Below are 20,433 nucleotides of genomic sequence, written 5' to 3' on the forward strand. Positions count from 1 at the left end.
TTATTGGCTGTGCTAACTGGAGGGGTGAACTTTAATAATGTTCCCTTGGAGTCTTAGAGCCGGGCAGGACCTGGGAGCTTTGTTGTAAGGCACAGTCCTTGTCTTCCTTCCCTTCCAGTGTTGTTGGTTTGTGGCGATTTCTGGTTGTGACAGGTAAGTCTGTATACGTGTATATACATTTTTTCTAAAAATAGATGTTATTCTTGGTGTATACGCTGTTGTCTGATAGCTTACTGATTTTTCCCTTTAAATTCTAAATTTTGCCAGAGTTGCTAAAATAGTAAATACAGTTAAATTTAGTAAATAGTAAATACTAGTTAAAAAATAAATTAAAATCCACATAGTACCTGTAGTTTTAATGCCTCCTAGTTTGACTGGCAGTGTACTGTTATTTTGTCATTAAGGATTCCAAGGACAGAGGCCTTGTTTTGTTTTGCTTTTGTTTCTACTCCTTAGTTTATCATTGTAGACCAGGAATTAGTTCTCAGGGGTTATGTATTGATTCTAATTCCAGCCTGTTTTCTGAGCCAGTAAGGTGCAAATCGTGTCTAAAGCGTACATTCTGTACAAGGTAATATAAATATTTTTAAGTGTTTTAAAATTTGAGTCCCTATTAAGCTTTGCGGAGGAAACACATATACATGGAATAATGTTGCTTTAGTGGAGGGGTTAGCAAACTCTGTAACAGGGCAGATGGTAAATAGTTTTGGCTTTGCGGGCGACAGGTTGTCTGTCACAACCTTGCGACTCTGCTGTCTTAGCCTAAAAGCAGCTGTAAACCCGCATGGGGATGAATTGGCTGTGTCCCAATAAAGCTTCTTTGAAAAAACAGTCAGCAGGGGCCAGATTTGGCTTGTGGGATGTAGTTTGCTGCCCCTTGGTGTATCCCATAAGCTTTAGAGCAGCCGTGGGCAAACTACGGCCCGCGGGCCGGATCCGGCCCGTTTGAAATGAATAAAACTAAAAAAAAAAAAAAAGACCGTACCCTTTTATATAATGGTGTTTACTTTGAATTTATATTAGTTCACACAAACACTCCATCCATGCTTTTGTTCCGGCCCTCCGGTCCAGTTTAAGAACCCATTGTGGCCCTCGAGTCAAAAAGTTTGCCCACGCCTGCTTTAGAGTCAAACACATCTGGGTTCAAATCTTGCCTCCGTCATGTGTTGACTTCTAGAAGCCTCTATTTCTCCATCTGTTAATCAGGGGTAGTCATAGTCCCTACCGCTTAGGGTTTGGTGAGGATCAGATGAGATAATAATGCCAACTGCTTAAAAGTGCACCCCCATCGTCAGGACAGTGAATAGTAGTTAACCAGCTTTTGTGGCTCTCATTATTATTTATTATTATGGCCATATCGCTAAAGGCCACTGAGATTGTGTTCTGTAGAACCTCAATGGTTAGTCTTAAGGGTGTGTCCAAACCCGGGATTCCCGAGAGACCTCATCCCTGAGATGCCCATTGTAACCCCCACCTACCTTTCCTCGCACCTACAAACACCGGGTGGTCTCTGAGTAAAAACATCACGCGGCACACAATTTCAGGGCTGCTGAAAGTGGCATCCATTTATGTACACAGTCGAGGGCACTGATGTGAGCAGAAAAGAGAATCTTTTACACAGCAATGAAGGCACACACAAACCCGAGGGTTTCAGGGGAGCTAGCAAAATGGGCTTTGTGACCTTGGGAACAGGGGCATAAAATTAGGACAGAAAGTATTTTGCTGTTAGGGTGCGCTGTACCTGCATATTAGCATCCTGTACGATGTGATACTTAAAGTAATTCTCATACTGAAGTGAAGGTTGCTTACATTTAAAAAGAGTGTATTACCAACTCTCCCTCAAACAGTTGAAACAACATTTTTTTTTCCCATTTCCCCAAAATTACCCAAATGAGTTTTATACTTTTTTTATATCTTGCCTTTGGAAGCCCGTGCTGCCGTTTAAACCCTGCCTGGATCTGTGCAGTTAAGAAATATGTCTTTGAGAACAAGACTTCCAAGTCAGATCTTTATTGGTAACCTCCTTCTGACTTCTGAATTTTAACTGTCTCCCAGTGGGGCATAAAACATGTAGCATTCAGACAACTTTATGTGCTGCTTGAAAGAACACTTCAGTAGGATGTTTCCTGCTTTTCATGCCCTCGTTTGCCAGCAGATTGAGCTAATTCTAATGCAGTCGCGTTCTTTATGCACTCTTACTTGTTTGATTCATGGTATTGGGAAAGGGGAGGAGAAGAAAGACGTGTAATGACAGCAATTGGCGCCTATTTGCTTCAAATTCTGCGGAAGGTGGATTTAATGGAACTTAATTGTCAGTGGTGCAGAAGCTGCAGATGTAAAGGCATTCAAACCCCAGCAGTCGTTATCCACAGCGTGGAAAGTGAAATTAAGCTAAGTCAAAAAGGTGATTTATGTGTTTCGCAATCTTTCATGCAGGGTTTTGACTTCCTGAAACCGCTCAACTGCCTTTCCCTGGTGGTAACGAAAGTGGTTGGCTCATATGACTTTCTTCCCATGATCCTTTGTCACAGGTCCTAGTGCCACCAATCTCATAATAGGCTCCATCGCTGGTGCCATCCTGGTAGCAGCTATTGTCCTTGGGGGCACAGGATGGGGATTTAAGTAAGCAACGCCGCATGCCTTCTTTTCAGTGGCTCTGGCACTTCTCTTTTCTGCTTACATAACCAAGTTTTGAGTTCCTGCTACAAGTTTTAACAGTAAGACTGAGAAAAATACCTCATTTACAAATGGGTCAGAAAAGAAGAAACATGGAAACACCAAATGTCATCTTCAGGCAAGTGGGGAAACATGGAATGTGAAAGGAACTCCCATGCACTGGGTTGAAGAGAAAAAGTGGGAGTTCTTTAACAGAAGACAGTCAGCTTTTAGGTGCAACAGTCTGAGAGACATTTATTAATACACAGGTTTGTGAGGAAACTGTGCAGTTGGAAATGGTGGACATAAACTCCTTGTATCTGTTTAAAACTAGTTTACAGTCCACTGACATTTTGAAAATTTCACACCCCAAGTAACCATTTGTTCATCATTTTTCACATGTCGGACTGTATGTAGCTTTATGATTTTAAAAGCTTCATTATTTTATATAAACAGATTTTCAAAAGTATTTTCATTAATTCCCTAACCAGCTGAATTGGTTTCACATTGGAATTTAAAGTCTGTAGTTTTGTGATAATATTTTCTAATTAACTGCAAATGTTGGTGTGACTGGTAGGCCTGGTGTGTCTTCATAGTTCCCTTTTAGTTTGGATGGTACATTGATCACAGAACTAAGTTCATTTAAATAGGTGTGCCAGATAATCACAAATAATCCAAAATTTCAAACCTAATTTATTCAGTTCGGATATTTCTATACCTCAGATTCACTGGGTAATTGCTTTCTATTGCTTTTCGTGCTGTGATGCCTCACGATTTGTAAATAAGACCTCTTATGCAAAGTATTCCTTGTGATAAATTACAGTTCAACCAGATCTATAGAAACAAATTTAAGTGGGAAGTAAGACCATTGCCCAAATTCAAAGCCCACTTTGCCTTCATCTGGTTACACAATTGAGGAAGTTTTTGACCTGAATTGTCTGAATAATTGCCTTAATTAGGAAGCTTTCTATTTGGTATCCTGAATTCTGTGTATTTAAACCAGTTAAAATGTCATTATTAGAAATTGCTTATGAAAGAAAAACAAACCAAAAGATGATTTAAATTAATTCAAGCCTACAAGTTTTTGAGTGTTTTAACTTGGAAGTTGTTACCAAATAGTACTTCTTTTCCACAGAGAGATTTATAAACTTGAACTTGTTTGATGGAACATTAGTTGTGGCATCAATGTGTTTTCAAAAACACACTCCCAATGGGCAACTCATGTTTGAATTTCTCATCACAATATTACCAGACATTGCCCAGATACTGAGTCACTCATGTGGCACATGACAGAATAACATGTTTTTGTTTGGACTGGTCTAATTCAAGAAAATATTTCTTAGTGCCTTGTTACTTTACTGTAAACAAGTCACTGTACATGACAGTTGTTCCATGATCCATTAGTTTATAATACCCTCATTTAAATATGCCTCAAGGAAAAGAAATTTGGCTCATGCTCAGGCTTATGCCTCTGGCATGAGGAAGCCTCAGTTTCCACGGCTTGGAAAACAGCCTCCTGTGCATCTTTGCCATCCAGCCGCAAGCAATACCGAATTTCCCACCTCAACGTTTGGAGATGAGAGCACAATTCTGTAGCAGGACCTCAAAATGGCGGCTTGGCCTAGCTCACAGCTTGAATTGCATGTTTCTTTGGGGGAGAGACAGAAAAGCCTTTTTAATCACTGTGTATATAAGTGGATTAGGCCCTGTTTAGATTAATTAAATCGGAGAGAGATGTCTAGTCAACCTAACAGAAAGGGTGGGTGGGGAGATGGGCATTGGGTGAGGTGAGAAAGAGCTGTGGGATTGCTGCGCAGGTGCTGTGCTAGGTCATTGTCCCTTCCGTGCCCTACGACCTTAATAAAGAAAAACACTGTAGAACAGTGTGAAGTAAATTTTTTATGTTCTGAAAAAAGAAAGTGAGGGAGTGAAGTCACTTTAGGAGTTTAGATGTGGAGAAGCTGCTGGTTTTCGTGCTGTTGGTTGCTACATGAGGATCTGAATTTGCTTTCGACGTTAATAGTAGCTACGTGGTTTATATTCGACATGAAAGATCTACGACTTTGCAGTAAAAGACTGTGGGTGCTGAATGATCAAGTTTAGGTTTTCTCGCCACCTGGGCAGTGTGGGCGATGATTAATGTAGACATGCTTTGGAAGTAGAATTATTTGCTAGTTGAACTGAAAGCCTTAGAGCTTTTCATTGAGTTCAGTGAAAATACTAAAGAGGTTCCCTTTAGAAGCAGAAGTTGAAAAAATAGTTTGTAAGAAAGATCGCTCTAAATACCTGTATTGGGCATCCCTCCTGAATCAGGTTTTTATTGCCAGAAGAGCCATTAACAAAGTAACCTGCAGAATTGGAGGGCACACAAACTTCCAAAAGTATGCACTGCTAAGGGGAAGTACGGCTTTTTCCTAACGTCACGTGTCTTTGGACAGAACACCGTGAGTAACGGAGATGTGGAAGAAGGGTCAGCCCTACCTGACCCATTCAAGTACAAATGAGAAGTACAGCAGTGCTTTGACCCCTGACACATACTGCCATTTTTTATAGTTTTTTCCTCTTAAACCGCATTTCCTCCGAATAGGTGGTAAAAACCAAGTGTGCATGTGAGTGTGATGTATGTGTGAATATAGGTACATTTGTATGTGTAAGGTGATCGTGAAGGTTTGCCAAGATTATTGTGGTAAAAAATAATATAAATTTATATTACTTCTTCTTAGCAGAGTCATAGAATCTGAAAGCTTTGCTTAATGAAAATAAGACTTTCATAAGCAAGGTTATAGACTTCCTGAAAAGAAAAAAAAATGCTTTATTTGGTAGGTTATTGTATTTGACATATCCTGATCTATTGGGCAATGTGGTAGATATATACCTTAGTAACTGTAGTTAATTTCATACTCTAAAAGTATGAGCTTTTAAGGGGTGGTTTAGTCTATGGATTTCCAGACTTTTGGGTCTTAGAATTTTCCTCTGAGACATCCTGTGCAAAATAAATCTAGGCTCTTGGCACGCCAACTTGTCCAACATTCCCCCACATCTTCATTTAATAACCCTCACCCCATGCTCCTTATCCTCTCCATCACCTACACACACAGACTGATGCAGTGGTGCAGAGGATTGCAAACTCTATCCTGACTCATGGGGACTTGGGGCTTCTATCCAATGTTGTGTAACAGTTTACTTGATTAGATCACTAGAGCTGTTGCTTTTATTAGATTTTGGGAAAAATCATGCAGATGAAGGGTCATTTTAGTAGCATCTTCTCTAAAGCTTAGGAAAGGTGACAGTTATATGAAAAGAACATTTCATATCTCCATTTAAAATGAACAGAATTGCCGTCATTACCTTGCACATGGCTTTTTAACTGCCAACCCCTAAATCTGAATACAGAAAACTTGATGTGAGGTATGGTCGTTTACATGCACATAAAATATATGAACGCCATAGTTGATGGTAGTGGGAAAGAGAAATTCTAGGTGATGGTAGGAAAATTACTTGAAGGCAGGTAGCAGTGACATAGTTTGGTGACAATGCAAATCACAAGAGTTTAGGATGAGTGTTGGGCTTTTCCAACTATACCTTAATGTTTCAGTCTGTGGAACCCCCTCACCATGTCCCACTGTCCCACTACTCGCTCTCTCCACGGGTTCAGTGACAGCAGTGGCCATGCTGGCCTGGCAGAGCTGCTCTTGACATTAAAGTAGTTCATTTAATCAGTGTAATTATCATATGTGATTTTTCCTCTATGAGAAGTTTCTTGGGTTGCACATTCTTACTGAGCCTGACTTTGTAAGCAGTTCCGTTTGACCTATGTTTTACTTCACTGGCCATGGTGGAGCACAGACTGTTTAGGTACTCACATAAATGAAAACTTAAGGGACCCACCTGGATGAATACAAGGGAAGTTAACTGAATTGTTTGAATGTCAAGTTGGATGAAATTGGAAAGGAATTTAATATTGCTAATTATATTTTCTCAAAAGAATACACGTCTTTTTTAAAATTTGCTTTTGGGTTTTACAGAGTTAGGAAATGGGATCACTGTTACCCATTCTTTCCATGAGGAGCATAACCAGACTTGCTGCTTATCCAAATTCCATGACCGGATCCCAATGCAAAATTCCCCCAGTGCCTGCTGCTCCTGTGTTAGGCAGTTTCTCACTCAGGTTGCCAGGAAGATTGAGTTCAGCCCCCTGACTCCACCCATGGGGAAGTGAACTCAGTCTAAGGTCGCCTAGAAAGGGTGAAGTGAGGGGTTTTTGGTGGGTGGGCAAGGACTCATTGTGGAGAGATAAGAAGGTGATAGCAGTGGATCAATATACCCTTGAAAGATCTAAAGTCTTTACAATCTGAGATGGTTATTGTTACCTGAAGAGTTGTTTTAATTTTGCATACATGTATGTGTGTATATTATATATTGTGGATGAAAGTACAGGTTTTTCAGAACTAGTAAAAGTTAATAAAAATGGGATCAATGCAAGGTTTGTGCTTTATGGTAATCTATATACAGTGGGGCCTTGACTTGCGAGTTTAATTTGTTCCGTGACGGAGCTCGTAACTCAAATTACTCGTATGTCAAATCAAAAAGTGAATGAGTGAGACACGTGATGCTGGGCTGATGTGGCATTCACCAGCTAGCGGTGGGGTATCTGAAGCTGGCTCGTAACCCGAATTTTAGCCCGCAACTCAAAGCAAAATATCGGCCGAGAGACGGCTCGTATCTCGAAAAACTCGTTAGTTGGGACACTCATAAGTCAAGGCCCCACTGTATATAAAAGCCTAAGCGACCATCACAATGGAACGGACAACTCAATGGGCTCCATGGGGCGACCAGGCTGGCAGGGGGATTAGTGAGGGACTAACAAACGACTAAGCAGCAGGCTGCAAAGATGGTGGCACCCACAGCCAATAAGGAGGGAATATGCTAATTGACTACCACACCCTCAAAGATGGCAGTGCCCACAGCCAATAGGAGGGAATATGCTAATTGACTGCCACGCCCTCAAAGATGGCAACACCCACAGCCACAAGATGGCCGGCAGGGAGGGCAGTTGTGGGCGACCAGGCCTGCAGGGGAGGGCAGTTAGGGGCAACCAGGCAGGCAGGGGAGGGCAGTTGGGGGTGACCGGGCCGGCAGGGGGAGCAGTTAGGTGTCGATCAGGCTGGCAGGGGAGTGGTTAGGGGGTGATCAGGCTGGCAGGCAGAATCAGTTAGGGGCAATCAGGCAGACAGGCAGGCGAGTGGTTGGGAGCCAACAGTCCCAGATTGTGAGAGGGATGTCTGAGTGCCGGTTTAGAATCGGGCCTAAACCGGCAGTCGGACATACCCCGAGGGGTCCCAGATTGGAGAGGGTGCAGGCTGGACTGAGGGACAAACCCCCCCCCCCCCCCAAGTGCACGATTTTCATGTACCGGGCCTCTAGTATTTTATAATGATCCAGAAATAACTTAACAGGTTATGATGAGAAAGTTAATTGCCTCACAGTCCTTGTAAACAGAGAATATTCAGGTGAGACAGTCATGGAAGGAAAACAGCACGCACATGCCTATGATAGCTGTGCTCTCACATTGAAATTAAAAAGACTTAGATATAGAAAGTTCAGGACAAGCAGTTGTCAGTGTACAGTGGCCCATATGGTTACAGCTTACATGTGAGGGACCCTCGTGGTGACCCTGCCATGGGAGTGTCCCTTTCATCCTCATCGGCGAGGAAATACGGTCCCAGAACCCCCTGTTGGTATTCAGAAGCTATTTTCTGATAAGTACATGGTTCTGCAGCATGGTTTAGCCTCCTAGTCAGCCTGCGAACCCAGTTACCCTGTTGAACATTGTTTCTATTTTTTTAAAAAAATGCAATTTAAGCTTCAAAAACTGACTTTTAGAAGAAGCACAGAGGTTGCCTGTATGTCATGCTGAAGTGGGATTTTACATCTCCATTTAAAAGTGTATTGGATTGTAGTTATGGCCTTGGACATGACTGTTTACCTGACATTCCCTGCATTTGAATAAAGGAATGTAGATGTGGGCAATATCGTCATTTACATGCATAGCGCTGGTTGGCTTGATCTTTACTCTACCTTCATTTTAATTGAGAAGACATTAGTTTAACATTTCTTTTGAGTTCCAGTAACACATATCTAACTAGTAGTCCTTCAGGATCATTTTACAAGGTCAAGCAGTCCCTGTTTTCCCCCACTTGACTCACTGGAAGTGTGGTTCCTAATTTAGTTCCCTTCAAGGACTGTGATCATGGATAGTAGATGCACATCCTGTGCTCTGGAGCAAACTCAGGGACAGATGCATTATGGGAGATGTCCCTCTTGGTCTCATCTCTGTTTCTGGGGCAGCATCAGCAATGCATGCTTTCAAGAATATTGATTCAAAGGAGGGTTGTAAGGTGGTGGGTGATAGGGAAGAAAAGGAAGTAGCACTGTTGCAAATAGTGTTTGTTGCAATGGATTACCTGCTAGGACAATGAACCATGTGCTTAGGCCATTAAAGATGTTTTAATGAAAACTTTCAAAAAGAAAAGGAAAATTTTCTTTAAAGATTTTCATAGGTGATAGTTCAAAAAAAAGCATCAAAGTGGTCATCTTGGGGAAAATAAGAACTTTGCAGGATCAACTTTGGACTTTGGTGTTGTTTTTATTTTGAATTACCTAGAGGCGAGGAGGAATATACTGTCATCCCTTTGTGCTTAGGGCTGTACGGGCATCCAGCTGCCCCGAGTGAGTGGGCAGGGGAACGAGAGCTCCTGGGGACTCCTCAGTCTCCAGTTTTGCATGATGCCTCGGTGGCAGCAGCATTGCACCCGCCCAGTGCGCAGATTAAATGCATGAGCCTCCTTGCTTGATGCCCCACATGAAACCAGACCATGGGGAGGTTGCAGCCAACTCTTGTTGCCTTGTACAAGTGTCTTGCCGGTTCTTTCTTTTCTCTTTTGAAACATCAGAACCACTTTTTAGGAGACTGGACACTGTGAGCGAGGCATTTCAATGTTCCTTTCAACTAAGCTAATCTGCTGCATTTGCTTAACTAACCTGAGCCTGTGTCCATTCTCCTCAGAGTGTACCATCTCCCTGTGCACTCTGATCTTCAACTTTCTAGACATGAAAAATGCTTGTTCCACAGTGTGGTAAGAACTCACACAGCCAAGGCAGCACAATCACTGAGTAGAACAAGGCGTTTTGCCATCTTGGCAAAGGCTGATCGGCTGATACTGAACTCGCAGGTCTGGAAGGAATCAGCTACAAGACCTTCAGAGTTCTAATAGCCCCCGAAATGGAAGAGCCCTCCATATAATTATTTTGATCCAGCTACAATTACCTATGTCAGTTACTTCTGAAATAAGAGACAAATTGGGCTCCTGAGACTTCCAGTGATTTCAAATGAACAACTTGAAGCTTCTTTTGATCTTCACAAATGAATGTATTCCAGTGGAGATGTTGTCAAGACATTCAAAAGTATAAGAGGTTCTGTGTTTCAATTTCGAGTTATTTTGGAAAATCTGCCTCAGTGTGAGTTGATTACTTTGCTCTGGAACTAGTGTTGTCATTATCATCACCCTCCTCTTATCATGATCTGACTAATATTGTGGATTTCCCCCCCTCCGCTTGCATTTTCTTTTGACGCACTCGGGAAGAAATGTCAAGAAGAGGAGGTTCGATCCTAGTCAGCAAGGCCCCATCTGAATCAGCTGCGGCGGATGAACGGTGCCTCGCACTGTTGGATTCTGGATGTGGCACGCTTTCAGCAATGTTGCCGGAACTGTTAAGTCTGTAAACAAGAACACTGGGTGGTCATGACTGTAGAACTCAAGTTGGGGTGACCAGGATGAGGTCAAAGAAAACTGTCCTTTTTGGAAATCATTTCAAAGAACTCCTCCCACCACCTGTCAATAAAAGGGGGAGCAAAAGACAATGTTCTAAAAAGAACTGTTTCAGAATCTCTCTTTTTTTTTTCTAAAGGAAGAAGGAACAACAACAAAAATTAAGTGCAATAAATGAACCATTAAAGATAGCAAATGATTTTTTTTTCTTCCTTAGCCTGCTGGCACTTAATATCTTCTAAATGATCTGGCATGATTTCTTTTCTCTTTTCCTACCAATGACACACTCCAGTGGCATGAAGATCTAATTTTCGAAAGGGTAAAATCTGCATGGCATATCTACAACAAGCAGCTAGCAAGCCAACCCGCAGCCAAACCTGCAACTGAATTCCTAAGGTGGACATGACAGGTGAACATGAGGAGGCTGCCTGGCCCCGCCCCCTAGTCTAGACCAGGCCACCAACTCTCTGCGCTCCCTGATTCATTCTTTCATTCAGTTTCTCTTGGACCAGGCAGCCATGGGACATGGGAGCTGGGACTTGAGAGTGGATACTATTGTAAAGTTCTTTTATAAATGTAAATATGGAGATAAGAGATTTTGACACATCCTGTTCCCTTGTCTGTACTGAAATACTTTTCTTGTAAAGGTTCTCTGTGAATTTGAGTTCATTGTTTGCTCCCCATCTTTTTGGTTCCTCTTCTCCATATCTTCGTCTCTGCCCTTCTCTCTTGTAACATGTTGTACAGTGATTGTTGGGCTTGCTTAAAAAATAACAGAGGTGGCCACAGATGCAAGGAGTTTGGGCACAAAACAGGTACAATTTAAGAATGAAATGTTTGAATCAAACAAAATGCTTTGAAACCAAAAATCAAAGATGAGGGGAACACACAACAACAAAATAACCCACATTAAAAACCCCAAAATTATGTAAATGCAAATACATGTACTGGTAAGTCTCTAAAATATTTTTTGTTGTCATTATAAACATATGTATATAATGTAAGAAAGTAGACACCCTTTCAAATTAATCACTGAAGTGCCAAGCTCGTGATGTTAGTGTTTGGTTTTGACAATTTTTTCCCCCGTCTTTAATGTGAAAGGAGGATAAACTTAAAGCCTTAAATTAAAAAAAAAAATAATTTTTCAATGTTGAAAGCTTGGGAAAAAGGTAAGCTTTCCATTTTATTCATATCTATTACTACCAATATTTCATTCATGCCTCATCCTCCGGCCTCAAAATATATATGGTAGAACCTCACTGTAACCCTGGTGATGAGACAGAAACATCAGTCACCTTCCTGTGAGCGCTGCTGGAATAGCCTTTACTTCTGTGTGTTGTGTTTTCAACAAGCCTTGTTGGGCCCCCGGTGTGCTGCCGGTCTGTGAATAGCTGTGCTGGCTCACAGCGGGGTTCTGCTATCCATACAGATTCACCTTCTTTTCCCTTCAGGAAGATTTGCAGATGTAATCTGGATTCCCAAGTCCCTCTGAGTTTAGTTCACGTTCACTGGGGTTCCTTCTTCCATAAATAAGCTCATGATCGCTTCCGATCAAGTGTTATATACATTAACAGAGAAACTTGGTCCCAGCTTTGTTTTGAGTGTGAAACGTGTACATGATCCATTCAGTGAGTGTCCATCTAGAGATGAGCTTTCCTGGAGGCTCCAACATGCCCATACTTCTCTAGCAGCCGCCTTTTAGGAACAGGACATCAGTTATACTATTCCCTTCATGACAACCACGTCAGTGAGCTTTAAGTCCCTTTTCAGCACGTTTCATGACACTAGTCTCACAACCTTGGCTTTGACTTTGGAAAGGATTATGCCCTCAAAATGTGCTCTTAAAACAGTGCAGTTTTTCATTTCTTTCTTTCCCCTTTTTTTTCTCTCCCATTCCCCTCTTCCTCTCCACCCTCTTTCCCATATATTTTTAATCCTGGAGGTAGCACAGTCCTAGAGCAGAAACTTTACTTTCTATCTGCTACAATAGACCGTAACCTAACATCTTCCTCCTGCTGTTGCTTTCTGAGTACTAGGTGCTACACAGGTACGCAGTCTTTTTCTAGAGCTAGCTGTGTGTGTCTATTGTGCTAACAGGGTTCTTTCTCTACAAGGTAGACCAGCCTTCTTGGCTTTTTAAGACACAGGTTGTACATATCCCTTCCCTAGTGGCAATGGCTCCTTCACCTCCGAGGAACTCAGATTACTCGGCATCTCTTCCTGTCACTGCATTATTTCTCTCTGTTGCTGGATCCTACTCACTCGTGGATTCTCAGCTACTGCTGAGTTTACCATGTACATTTCACTGCTCTTCCAGAGGCACCACGTGACTTAATAGAAACACAACCATGGTGGTTACAAAACAAGTTAAATCTTTATCATTAACTTTTGAGCATTTCACAAACAACATTGTAAATGTGCGATGTTATGTTTTAAATCAGACCACAGTGGTCCCCAAATATTATGTACATATGGCAAATGTCTGTGTAACTTTTTGTTACACTGGCAGTTTCATAGGTAACTAAACCTATGCTCCAATGTTAAATTAATTGTGTGTATATGTAAAATACACAAGCTTTAAGCTGTGTGTGTGTATGAATATGAAAGATTATGCAACCATACCAATCGTCAACAATGGATTCTAGTTATTTTCGGTGGTATTAGGTCATGTAGTTTCCAACTCTGCTGTATTTTCTCTTGCACATGCTGTTAATTTGCTGATTTTTGTGGTGTGAAAAATCCTTGTTATTCAGTTGAGCTCAAAGCACAAGCATTATCACCGTTTAATGTTACCCAACAAGAGTTAGTGTTAAGTAATGACAAGTTCCCATCTCACCCGCTATATGTTTGCTGCATTAATGAACAACACATGGATGAGGAAATGTAGGCTAACTTCATTGCTCACCTAGGATACTGCATGAGCCCACTAACTTAGAGCTACTCCTATTAGATAAATGAGCAGTACACATAGGTGCACGCTATGAAACATGAATCACATAGAGTTGCAGAGTTTTACCAAGTGGTATGTGTGTTTTTGGTTTTCTTTTTTGTTTCCCCTGTACTATGCAAGATGGGAAATGCACAAACCTTTCAAAGCCTAGTGTCTGAAGAACTTTACAAACAATACTTGAACCCTTTCTTTAAAATCATCCCATTGTATTTTATAATCGTTCCTTCTGTTGTTGATTTTCATTTTTAAATGGCTTGTAATTTTTTAAGTACACAACCTGAAGTTAATAAATTCATTCATAATCTTGTAGGCTGCCTATGAATGGAGATTCAGTACTCATTGTATGCATCTTTTAGTCAAATCTGTATTAAAACTTTTGTTAACATAAATGTTGCGGCTTTGTACTTTGATCATTTATCATAACCCCCTTTCCTGTGTTCGCTTGTATTGTTGAATAAATGGCCGTGTGCCAGATGTCATCAAGAGTTTTAGCACAGGTCTTTCTTAAATGCTCCCTGAACATTTAAGCAATCAATGGAGCAAAATAAAATAAATCTGTGAGTAGTGATAACTATAATCCTGATTAAGATTCAGTTTCATTGGGTTTATTGGAAATGCTTTGCATCTCATAAATCAGAAAGAACAGCTTAGAATCAGACCATGATCAGTTTTGTTTTTGTTTTTTTTAATCCTCATCTGAGGATATTTTCCCACTGATTTTTAGAGAGAGTGAAAGAAAGAGGGAAACACAGAAATATAAATGTGAGCAAAACACATTGATTAGTTACCTCCTGTATGAGCCCCTACCAACACCAGGGCTGGGGAGGAGCTTGCAACCGAATCGAACCTGGGATGCTTCCGTCCTTAGGCCTATGCTCTATCCACTGATCCAAACTGGCGAGGGCCAATTTTGTTCTTTAGTGCTGCTCTTCTGTGTTTAAAGGGGGTGGCTAGTAATAACATTTACACTTTTGACCCGGTACCAAAATTACAATCAAGCTGTAAAGAAAATACAAAGTGTTTGTTATTCAAACTGTGTTATCAAAAACTTTGTAAAAACATTGTAATAAGGGTATTTCCTTGCACATCATATGGAATTGTTCATCAAATGACATTTCTTCATGAATGTCTTTCAGAATTTCTCCTCTTCATCCTCTATATTAAATATAAAATATAGATATCTTATATATCCACTGCCCTGACATCTTGCTTCTCTGATGAAAGTTTGAAGGGGCTTTCCATTTCCTATAGGATAAAGTCCAAAACTAATAAGGTGACAAACTTCTGCCTGCCCTTTATGACTTCCACCTTGTTTATTTAGCCTTCATTGGCTCTTATTCTCTCTCTTATTCTTATTCACCCTACTTAAAGTTCCCTCAAAGAGTCTCTTCTAGCCAGGTCTGAATAATATTATGTAAATTTTATGTCCACTCACCATAATTCATTTGTTTCTATGTCAGTTCATATAATAAAAAATATAGAAACACTTAAAATGATATGAATATTATACTTTAAATCAGAAAGCATATTACGTTTGATTTGAAAACAACCTCTTTTGATAGGTTTTCCTTGAAGTCATTCTGTTTTTGAGGTTGACCTGGAAATGACTTTTACTCCATGACCTCTTGGTAACTGATGAGAAAGGTGACCCAGAAACCAGAACTCCTTTAATAGCAGGACAGCAGCCCTAGAGTTTAAACTTTGGTGTGAATAATTAGATGATCCATGTGCTCACAATGGAAATCTTTTTTTTTTAAATTTTTTAATATATTTTATTGAGTTTTTACAGAGAGGAGAGAGATAGAGAGTTAGAGAAATCGATGAGAGAGAAACATCGACCAGCCGCCTCCTGCCCACTTCCCACTGGGGATGTGCCCGCAACCAAGGTACATGCCCTTGACCGGAATTGAACCTGGGACCTTTCAGTCCGCAGGCCGACGCTCTATCCACTGAGCCAAACCGGTTTCGGCTCACAGTGGAAATCTTAACTAACTTTTGAAATTTAAGATAGACACCCATTAGGGACTGCTATTCATTAACTTATTAATTCAACCAATATTTATTAAGCCTGTATGTCAGGAACTCCTCTTAGAAATTACAGGAACAAAAGACAATTGTTGGCCTAAAGTTGCTCACAATTTAGCTGGGAGATACAAATGATAAAGATGATAAATGAAATTGTGAACGGAGTAAAAACTTATGAGGGGCAGGTGGGAGAGGGATGAGGAAGGCTTCCTGAAAGCAGTGATTTTGAACAGTGTTGGAAGATGACAAGAGTTCACCAATCTAGTAAAGTGGACAGAAAGCAATGTGTGCCAAGCCAGGAAGAGGAGCTCAGAGCCTTGGTGTAAGTAATGCTAAGTGTCTGATCCATCTGGCCTGTGTTTCCTTCCATCCTTCTTCCTACACTCCCTCCTTTCCTCATCTATAGAAATCCTTTCCTACTGGGCCAGGTCTCAGGAACATAATGCTGAGCTCTCAATCTTGTGAGCAAGCTGCAACATGTAAATACATGTGGTAAGTGGCCTAATAGATAGAAATATTAGGTGCTTCAGGAGAAGAGAGGAGGGAACTCTGTCCCTGCCTTTGAGATCAAGGAGGGTTTCACAGAGGAGGTGACATTTGAGCAAAAAGCTGTGCAATTGGACCAATATTATAATCGTTTATGTTTAACCAGGGCTCATGTTGGCTGGTAGAAGTCCATAGATGCCTTGAAGGAAGAACAAACTGATGTTCAGTCTAACTTTCTGCTTCAGGTATCTGGATTCCTTTTGCTTGTGTGAAGATTTTCATAAGGTTGTCCATCAGAAGCTTATATGAGAGAGAAACATCTATTGGTTGTCTTCTGTATTTGCCCAGTGCCCAAACTGGGGACTGAACCCAAAATCCAGGTGTGTGCTCTGACTGGGAATCAAACTGGCAACCTTTTCAGTGCACAGGATGATGCTCCAACCAAATGAGCCGCACCAGCCAAGTAAAAGCTTGTATTTTTAGATAATTTCCCATTGATATGTTCATCAAGGATCAGTCTTAACTGTTTGGTGTTGTCAGTAATGACAAAAAGGGCTTTTTGACCTGACCTGAAAGCCTCTAATAATTTCTTAACGTGAAGATCCCTGGCTAATTTCAGTCTGGAGCGAGGGGGTGGATAAGAACCATAAATGCTTTGAAAGCATCATTTAGTGAGCCCTTCAGTTAATGAAGGGTCAAAGTCATTTCTCCTAGTGAAGCTGCATTTCCAGTCCACGACAGTGTTTATCTGTCTTATGCCTTGGAAAGGCTATTTGACTAGAACAAGTTCTAGGCCACCTACGTGACTTCTGGAGAGGAAGGGAATGCCATGATCCCTCCTTACCTGAAAACAGTTGTCCTGCTGGGACCTGGCGATGCTCCTTTGCCAGCTGATTGCCTGTGTTGCACCCACACTTGCCTTGGTGTGGCTACAAAGACTGCACTTGGGACCCCACAAAGTCTACCCTATGAGAACATTTATTTGTGATGATCACTGAAAACCAAATATCAGCTGAGTAAATCAATTGGTCCTACAAAAACAAGGCAAAACAAAGCAAAAAGAAACCCAAAACAAAACAACAAACTTCATCCTGAATGATCAGGAGTATATCAAGAGTTCTTCAGATCTCTTTGGAGCTGTAAATAGCTTCCAGCCTTAGGAGGTAAATGAGCTTGCGGCAGAGCTCCTGGCCACGTCAGGCCTCAGAGTGAAGACTGGAACAGGTATACCGTGGGTGTGTGTGACATCAGGAGGCCTCTGTTCCGCAGCAGTAGAACCAGCTTTGCAGAGTCACTGTGACTCCCGTTGAGACAGTGAGTGGATTGTATGCAGTAGGTTTAAACGGCTTTTCCTGCGGGTGAAAGGGCTATACAGCACGGGCGGCAAACCTTAAGGTCTACAGATGCCCATGATCAAGATGAGCAGAGCAACCCAGTATAGGGGACATGAGGGATAAGGGAGTTGGAGCTGAGCTGGGGAGCACATACCCTGTCTCTGCTCAGCTCCAGCCAGTTGTCACCATGTGGCAAATTGGCCCCTTCCATGTATTTTTCTAGAGAAGCCAGAAATCCATACTTGTGTGTAAAATTTCTATTTTTAAATTATGCAGCCAATTTATATTTTAATAGCACTGCGTGGATCAAGGAGGTGCAAACAGAACCTGTCTTTGTGTGGGATTAAGCCTATTGGCCCCTAGTAGGTAACTTCTGCATACATTAATGAGATATGTTCTCGCGCGGCCCCGGGAATCCTCTGAGAGCTCCAGGGAGCACAAAGATGCAGCCTTGCTCCCAGCCAGGTGGCCATGTGTAGAGGCCTTGCACGAGCTGCCACTTTCAGTGTTGACTTTCTGTTACTTTGTGGGGCTGAGGAGCAGACACCGACGGCCTGAGGGATTCCCTTTGGCGGTGCTTTGTGTGCTCCATTGTGGGAGAACAAATGGGCAAATCGGCCTTGTCTCAGTGCTCATTCCTCAGTGCTCACTGAGGCAACTTAGTGGCTGCCTGGTTCCTAAGCCATGTCTGCCATCAGACATGATGCTGTGATTGACTGTGGATGCCTGCTGCCTGGCAACCAGAGATATCTCGACTAGATCCGCACAAATCATAAGATGGTCTTTTTCTGACTCTCAAGGCCAATTGGACATAGGGGTGAACCAGGCAACCCAGCTAATTCAGAGGCCTCTATAATTTTCTGGGTCCAGGGAAATATGGGAAAGAGTTTTGTTTTTTTTTAAATATATTTTATTGATTTTTTACAGAGAGGAAGGGAGAGAGATAGTTAGAAACATCAATGAGAGAGAAACATCAATCAGCTGCCTCCTGCGCATTTCCCACCGGGGATGTGCCCACAACCCAGGTACATGCCCTTGACCGGAATCGAACCTGGGACCTTTCAGTCTGCAGGCCGACGCTCTATCCACTGAGCCAAACCGGTTTCGGCAGGAAAGAGTCTTGAGCAAAGCCCTACAAAGGCTGAAAAATCCATCAGGGAGAAACAACTTAATTTTTATTTTATTTTCCTAAGTAATTATGAAAATCTGCACATTTATTGCAGAAGATTGCAAAATAATTAAAAAATAAGTCAAGAAAATTAAAACCATTACCATCTAATCACCAAGATGTAACTCCCATTAATACTTTGTTAATTTCTTTGACCCTCCCCCCCACCACAGAATCAGCCCACAAAGGTAGGCAGCAAGTGGGTCTCCCTAAGAATCTGTGTTTTCATTCCCCTGCTTATGTATATATGCGTGCGTTCTATGTGCCATGTTCTATGTTCTACTGGTTCCAGAAATGCAGAAATGGGTGGCACAGTCAAATTATTAAGGCAAAGAAGTACTTTCTAGCCTCTCAGTCTTGGCTCAGCCTGTTTCCTCTCCTGGGAAGACTTTCTCTCTCTCCAGTGCCCCCAAATTCCTATGCATCCCTAAATGTCACCTCAAATATTACCTCTTTCACTAAGTCTTTCCTGATCCTTCAATAGCTTTCTAGGTAGGTTCAGGGAGTGTGGGAGCCCCAGTTAGTGGTGGAGCTGGGATGAAACGCCAAGATTTGGGGCTCCAGAGTCCATACTCCAACAACATCACTTTATGGCCCCTCTTATATTTCCATTTTCCAGTTGAAAAATATATTAAATTTAAAGAGGTTTAACACCTTCCTTGAGATTACCATTCTTGTAAGTGCCAGGGCCAGCTTCAGGACCCAGGAGAACAGGGAGTATAGGACATTCGCCACGAAAAGATGAGCAGGAGGGTGGAAGCTATAGGGAATCTCGCTGCCTGCTCACCTTCGTGGGCTGCTTCTGCTAGGAATACTGCTGGAACCACTCCCTGCTTGTGGCCACCACTAGGACATGGAGGGAGTGTCCAAGTTTATAGGATCTGTATTATAAATGTAATTTCTTAACCTTTTGTTAGAACTAGTGAGAGAGAAGATAGCAAGACCAAAGGAAAAGGCTGAAAATTTATTCCTATGGTATTTCCTGAGAGAGAATATGTTAACCAATTTGGAATAACTGCAGAAAGCTAAGTGAGAGAAGAAATTGGATTTTCCTATTATCTCTGATGAGTGAAACACTTTTCTGTTATAAAACTCAGAAGTGAAAAATACAGAAATGCCCCTTCCTTCCTTCCTTCCTTCCTTCCTTCCTTCCTTCCTTCCTTCCTTCCTTCCTTCCTTCCCCCCTCTCTCTTTCTTTCTCTCTCTCTTTCTTTCTCTCTCTCTTTCTTTCCCTTTCTTTCTTTCTTTCTTTCTTTCTTTCTTTCTTTCTTTCTTCCTTCCTTCCTTCCTTCCTTCCTTCCTTCCTTCCTTCCTTCCTTCCTTCCTCCCTCCCTCCTTTCTTTCTTTCTTTCTTTCTTTCTTTCTTTCTTTCTTTCTTTCTTTCTTTCTTCTTTCTTTCTTGAAACAAGAGGCACAACACCAAGACCATTTTTAAAAAATATGTTTTTATTGATTTCAGAGAGGAAGGGAGAGGGAGAGAAATAGAAACATCAATGATTAGAGAGAATCAGTGATTGGCTGTCTCCTGCACGCCCCCTCCTGGGGATCAAGCCCGAAACCCGAGCATGTGCCCTTGACTGGAATCAAACCCGAGGACCCTTCAGTCCGCAGGCCAATGCTCTATCCACTGAGCCAAATCAGCTAGGGCCAGAAATGGCATGTTCAATCCTATATTTTTTTAAAAAAAATTCATTGAGTCAATGAGTAATAGAGACATCTACAAAATAAAAGGTCTTTGTTAAATATAGTGGGTCAGAAAATACACCCGGATGCTGCTCTATAGGAAGGATACTTAGAGTTTAATTGAGGGGCTGAGCAATGGACAAAGAATGACCATTTGTGATGAAAGTGTCATACTAGGTTAAAAAAATACAGGTAAACTACTATGGAAGATCAGCAGAAGAAAATACTACTGCCTGCTTTAGGGGTGTAGGAAGGAGATCAACAAAATTCTCTGGGTGAGATGTATTCCATTTTGGATCTGTT

The 20,433-nt window shown here is 41.6% G+C and overlaps 1 protein-coding gene across 1 annotated transcript in view; it reads left to right on the forward strand.

Annotated features, from left to right (window-relative positions):
* ADAM23 (ADAM metallopeptidase domain 23) overlaps positions 1-13,827 on the forward strand; it is a 156,264-nt gene extending 142,437 nt beyond the window's left edge. Inside the window, exons 25-26 of the mRNA XM_081095733.1 lie at positions 2,532-2,622; positions 10,299-13,827. Coding sequence (XP_080951859.1) covers positions 2,532-2,622; positions 10,299-10,347 — 140 coding nt within the window. The 3' untranslated portion in view covers positions 10,348-13,827. The remainder of the gene's footprint in view (positions 1-2,531; positions 2,623-10,298) is intronic.
* The last annotated feature ends 6,606 nt before the right edge of the window (positions 13,828-20,433 follow it).

Source organism: Myotis nattereri (assembly GCF_964212035.1).
Source record: "Myotis nattereri genome assembly, chromosome: 7".
Classification (NCBI taxonomy): Eukaryota; Metazoa; Chordata; class Mammalia; order Chiroptera; family Vespertilionidae; genus Myotis; species Myotis nattereri.